General features: G+C 42.8%; 1 protein-coding gene across 1 annotated transcript in view; it reads left to right on the forward strand.

Moving 5' to 3' along the window:
* LOC101851956 (testis-expressed protein 36) overlaps positions 1-6,068 on the forward strand; it is a 25,807-nt gene that overhangs the window by 18,572 nt on the left and 1,167 nt on the right. The window contains exons 3-7 of the mRNA XM_035970302.1: positions 490-567; positions 704-763; positions 1,957-2,037; positions 2,805-3,008; positions 4,879-5,066. Coding sequence (XP_035826195.1) covers positions 490-567; positions 704-763; positions 1,957-2,037; positions 2,805-3,008; positions 4,879-5,066 — 611 coding nt within the window. The remainder of the gene's footprint in view (positions 1-489; positions 568-703; positions 764-1,956; positions 2,038-2,804; positions 3,009-4,878; positions 5,067-6,068) is intronic.

Consider the following 6,068-nt stretch of genomic DNA (forward strand, 5'->3'; position numbering starts at 1 on the left):
TCACCACACGTATTCGAACCCGGAACCTTTTGAATGAGAGGCCAACACCTTAACCTCTAGGCCACGAGAGCCCCCAAGGACGAGTAAGAAAACCCTAAATGAAAAAAGTAAAGAAAGACAACCAAAAACCAAAAAACAAACAAACAAACAAACAAACAAAGCCAAAAAACCAACAAAAATTAATTCTTAAACGAAGCAAATAAAGTTCGATTCCAGGGGGAGGAGAAATTTGTATCGCGTATCCCGGTCCTTCTGCTGGGATGTTGTGTCTCTCTCAGCCTGTGTTGGCTCGAAAAGTCAAGGTCGAAGTCCGCCATCGAAGTAATCTAAAATTGTCAATTGTGTCGATTTTGGGAAGGGAGCTTGGGAGGTGGGATGGGGGAGGTATGAACACCTTTATTGAAAAAAAAGTTATAAAAAAACAAAACATGAATTTTCTTAGAAAATACTAAATAAAAACCAACCAAACCGTTTTGTTTTCCTCCCCAGTTCCGACACCGCGGAGAGCCGGGGGACCCAGAGGGCCGGCTGAGAGACAGGACGAGTACTAGGGACATGTTGGAGGCGCCCTTCCGGCACAAGGAGGAGGTCAGTGGGTGTATATGTTACGTGTATATATATATATATTTTGTTAATTTTTTAAAAAAATATAGTGTGTGTGTGGCCAGTGGATATATAAATAGTGTGTGTGGGGTGAGTGGAACCCTTCTCTGCTCCCGCCAAACCCCGCTCCCCGCCACAGCCCTTCCGGCACAAGGAGGAGGTCAGTGGCTGTATATGTTACGTGTATATATATATATATATTTTGTTAATTTTTTAAAAAAATATAGTGTGTGTGTGGCCAGTGGATATATAAATAGTGTGTGTGGGGTGAGTGGAACCCTTCTCTGCTCCCGCCAAACCCCGCTCCCCGCCACAGCCCTTCAGGCACAAGGAGGAGGTCAGTTTAGGTTCAGAAAGAGTTGTTTTTTTACGGCACTTGAGGCACAAATAGGACATATAACTGCCGAGGAGGAGCTCAGCTGTGTGGATCACACTGCGCATAGCCATAGACTTATAAAACAATATCCCAGATCATGCACTCTGACGTAAATTTGATTCACGGTGGAGCTTACCAATTGACTCAATTTGGAGACTAATGAAGGGGAAAAGTGCGGGGGGGGGGTAGTGCTGCGAGCGGCGGCTATTGCAGTGCACTCTCCAGAATATTATAATTCCAGTCTATGGGTATGTCTGACTTTCTGCTCAAAGAGGATGTCAGTGGTTGTGGTTACATGACAGGCTATGGCTCGGTTTCTTCACCGTGAGGTCATTGGGGGTGGCTGACCTTTTCCACCAACATGGAAGTGAGGGGTTGGGATTACACTGGGTGTTCCCAGAGATCATGTATAACAAGATAATTCACTTCTCTCTTTTAGCCAATTAAAAAAAATGTCCTTAAAATTCTGAAGCGCCCTGTTCGAAAAAGCGTGGACTTTGCTATCAGAGTTGGCCTACTTGTGTCAAAAAGAACAAAAGTGAAACCTACAAACTGTGCTGTTCCTATTCTTCTTCTGGAGAAACGAAATAGCTCTTCAAAACAAAGACTGCTGCGCCAGCTGAAGCAAAGCGCGGACTTCCGCAAACACTTTTTTGGCTGAGTGAACTATCTTGTTATGTACGATCTTTGGTATACCTGACCTTTTCCAAAAAAAGGAAGAGGGTGGTTGGGATTACATTGGGTGTTGCCTACCTTTTCCACAAAAAGGAAGTTAGTTGTTGGGGTTACACTGGGTAGAGCTGACACTCTCCCTACAGAGGTTAGTGGCTGTAATCGCTATAACTCAGAATTACAAAGTTCTATTATTATGTCTCTAGCACATCGAAATGTCTCCACAGTTTCTGATCCACTATATATTTGTCCTCAGGTGATCTACAAGAATTCTGATACAATATCATTATTATATTTGTCCTCAGGTGATCTACAAGACCAACAACCCGTTCACACAACACGACAACAGGCACTACTTCCAGGAACACGGAGTCTATCTGGGGAATGTGAGTGGATGGATAGATAGATAGATAGATAGATAGATAGATAGATAGATAGATAGATAGATAGATATGCACAAATGAAAGAGCAGACGCACAGACCGACGAATACACAGATATATTGACTCACAGACGTACGCCCAATGTTAACAAAAGTGTAACTCTTTATAGACCAGCGTCTGTGGTGTAGTGGTGAGGTACTTCGCCATTGCACACAGAAGACGTGATTCCGATTCCCGGGTGGTTTTGTGGTTGTTGTTGTTGTTGTTGTTGTTGTTGTTTTTTATTTGTTTGTTTGTTTTGTTTTGTTTGCTTTTCTCTTTTTAATTGAATATGTCCGGCTGTCTGCAATAATGCTGTTTCCCCCTCTGCCCGTTCTGGCCCTGACAAGCAGGGTAGAAGCAGCCGGCCTCCTAATCAAATCATGTAAATTGTGTCGATGGATGACGTAAAACAAATCTACAATTACATTACAATAAGCCTCCACCTCCACCCCCACAGGGCCGTGACTCCAGACCTCTTGTTTATGATGATGTTGTTGTTGTTGGTGGTGGTGGTGTTGTTGCTATTGCTTTTGTAGTTGTTATTGCTTTTGTAGTTGTTATTGTTATTGTTACTGTTATCGCTGATTTTGTTGTTATTGTTTTTGTTGTTACTTTTGCCGATGTCCTTGATGTTGGTTATAATTACAACAACTCTTCACCCCTCCCTTCCCCACCTCCTCCTTCCCTCCTTCCCCCTCTCCCTTCCCCCTCCCCCCTCCCCCTCCCCAGGGCCGTGACACCAGATCTCTAGGCCGGCGCCTCCACCCCGTCGACCACCGTCTCCACCACACCGACCACTCTTACCTGCACCACCGGGGTCGTAACCCCACGACCTGCGACTACAACCCTGTGACGGCTACGTCTTACCAGAACCCGGGCCCCGCCGAGCCTATCACGAGGCGCAGGTTTCCCCGGGTCTATCGGAACGCTGAGGTGAGGGGTGGGGGTAGATAGATAGATAGATAGATAGATAGCTAGATAGATAGATAGATAGATAGATAGATAGATAGATAGATAGATAGATAGATAGATAGCCTACGTCTCCTGTTGTTCCTTTACTTATAAAACCGTCTCTTTTCTGGAAAATGTTCATATGAACCTCTCATTTTTAAAGCTCTTTTGATACATGACATCACGGTGACCCAGAAATGTCTCTATGTAGAATGGAAACCCCGGATGTGAAATCGAGGTCAAGTAAGTTATGAATGAAAGGCCCACGTTTACGTTTACTAGATTACAATTTTCAACTTAAATAACTCTTTTTTCTTTTTTTTGGGGGGGGGGTCTTTTTTTTTTTGGAAAGTGTTTTACGGCGATGCATAAGGTCATATGAGCGCGCGGGACACATTAAACTTTTTCAGTAGGTAGGAAATTTTGAATTTTGCCCGGGTGGCGGCCGAAGCCTACTCTTATCGATTTTTGACAACCAAGGGATCTTTAACTTGCGCAACTTGCACACGGTCCCCCCGAGATTTAAATAACTCTGTTTTGAGTGCACATTCCTTCGTTCCTCTACTTGGCGCACTGTTAACTCAGTCGGTATCACGATAAACTACGGAATGAATGTCACTGGCTTGAATCCCCAATAGTGTGTTCTTAGTTTTATAGCTTGTTCACTTTCGTCTGACCACGTTAAAAATTCTAGCTCATTGAAGAATGTACCTATGCTCACGAAACTTTGCCTGGCACTTCTGCAATAATTTAAAAAATCTTGACCCAGTAATACAAAAGTTTTTCTCTTTGGGCCCTATATTAAAAACCGCTGTTTGGATACATACACAGGATCACTAAAATAAATGACTTTTAAAAAATGACTTACTGTAGCCTTGCTTCCAAATTGCTCATTTTGAGACAGCGACACAACCCTGCCCCCACATTTCAGTGTAAGCTTGTAGATTTGATTCCCCGACTGTCTTGACGTCTCCACGTGAGTCTCGAAAATTACTCACCCCGTCTCTTGAATCGTGTTTCTTTGACGTACGTTAAAGTGTAGTGTTGAGTAAAATGTGTCAACTTTTAAATGTTTTAGATGTATGCTGTAAAACAGGGCATCAAGCTTACTCTGCTCACTTCTCTTGCCTCAAACACAAAGCCTGCTTCGACTATCAAGGCACCCCGGAAATAGCAGTTCACAAGAAAGTGACAAACATACAAAAGAAGAAGAGGAAAAATGACGATAGTAAGGACGAGGAAAGAAAAAGCAGCAGTTCCCCTTATGTTGTTCCGGCACAGTATGAACATGACATTGATAAATCAGCCTATTTACAATTCTAGTGTGCATAAGAAGAACATGTTAATATCCCCCCTTTGGGAATGGCCTAAAGACTGCTTCAGACTGAGGGGACGGCGGGGGCGAGGGGATATAGTGTGTTCTGAGAGTGGGTTATTTGGGGAAGTTTGTAAGGTTATCCCCCACTTGTGACATGATCCTGTAGGGGGGGGGGGGTCGTGATGTGTTTTAAAGTCAGAGGTCACGCCTCCTAAACAACAGTACAGTGTTGAAACGGTTTCGTTTTTAGCTTTAGTTAGAGTTTTACGGCACTTGCAACTCACTAAGGTCATATAAGTGCCGAAGATTAGAGGTGTTACAAGAGAGTAACAAACATAAAAAAGAAGGAGGAGAGATAAGGACGACAGATATTTGATAGGAAAGAAGAAGCAAACCCCACCAGAGCACCCACCAACCACCTGCAGTTGAAAAGGGTGGATAACTTATACAATGACCGTTATTCCTTTGCTTAAAAACACGTTTTGCTCCTTCCCTCCCTCCCTCCCCCCTCCCTCCCTCCCCCCCCCCTTCCAGTCTGCCATGGACACGACGACGACAGATTGGAGCAATGCCACCTACCACACGCCCCTGCACGTGCTGGCAGCCTCCCAGGAGCCCTTCCTGGCCCACAACAGATGGAAGTACTCCTACAAGGGTCCGCACAAGGTCTATCCGCCTTACGACAGGAAGAAGTACCCGCATGTGGAGAATGTGCTCAACAGGTGACAATGACAATGACAATGATAATTAGTTTTTCTCTCAGTTGCTCCTGAGGAAGTCAACGGGGCGAAACGTTGAGCTATTAAACAAATTTAAACATTTTATATTGTTATGTTATTTTTGTCTAAAATTAAAACAAGACTCTCCCTCCTACCCTGCTTACCAAACAATGATAATGACAATGACAATGACAATGACAATGATAATGACAATGACAGTGACAATGATAATGACAATGACAATGACAATGACAATGATTATGACAATGACAATGACAATGACAATGATTATGACAATGATTCTGACAATGATAATTCAATGACAAAGAAAATGAAAATGACAATGATAATGACAATTATAATGATAATCACAATAGCAATGATAATGACAATGATAATGATAATCACAATAACAATGATAATGACAATGACAATGACAGTGACAATGACAATAACAATAATGACAATGACGATGACAATAACAATGACAGTGACAATGACAGTGACAATCTTTATTCATCTCGGAGGGATAAATAATTGTTCGCTTTTAAGCACAAGGAGGCTATCTCCCGAAAAATGCTGTTTTGAGAAAATCGAAAGTAAAGTTTTTTGGACCCTTGTTCAGTTTCTTTAAAAGACAAGAAGAGTTTTCTCTATAACCAAACAGATATACACACCAATGAAACCAAACATCTCCTATAGGTAGGACAATGCCAACTTTTGGTTTAGGTCAAGATTTCTGGAAACTCCAGAAATCTGGGTTAGCCCGCTTGTTCTTAAAAGCGACCAATTTGTCTTGGTCGTTTACAATGGCAGTAGATGTTACAAAGCTCAGGTGCACTCACGCATACGCACAACAAGACAGGACATTAGTGAATACAGTAAATACGACCTTGTCGCCGCAGGAGCAGCGCAAAAAAAGCGTTTGTAAATTATTAAGTGTTGAAACTTTTACCCCCCCCCCTCACCTTCGACGGAGTTTAGATAAAAATAGACAACTCCCCC

This window comes from Aplysia californica, unplaced genomic scaffold, assembly GCF_000002075.1.
Source record: "Aplysia californica isolate F4 #8 unplaced genomic scaffold, AplCal3.0 scaffold00250, whole genome shotgun sequence".
Classification (NCBI taxonomy): Eukaryota; Metazoa; Mollusca; class Gastropoda; order Aplysiida; family Aplysiidae; genus Aplysia; species Aplysia californica.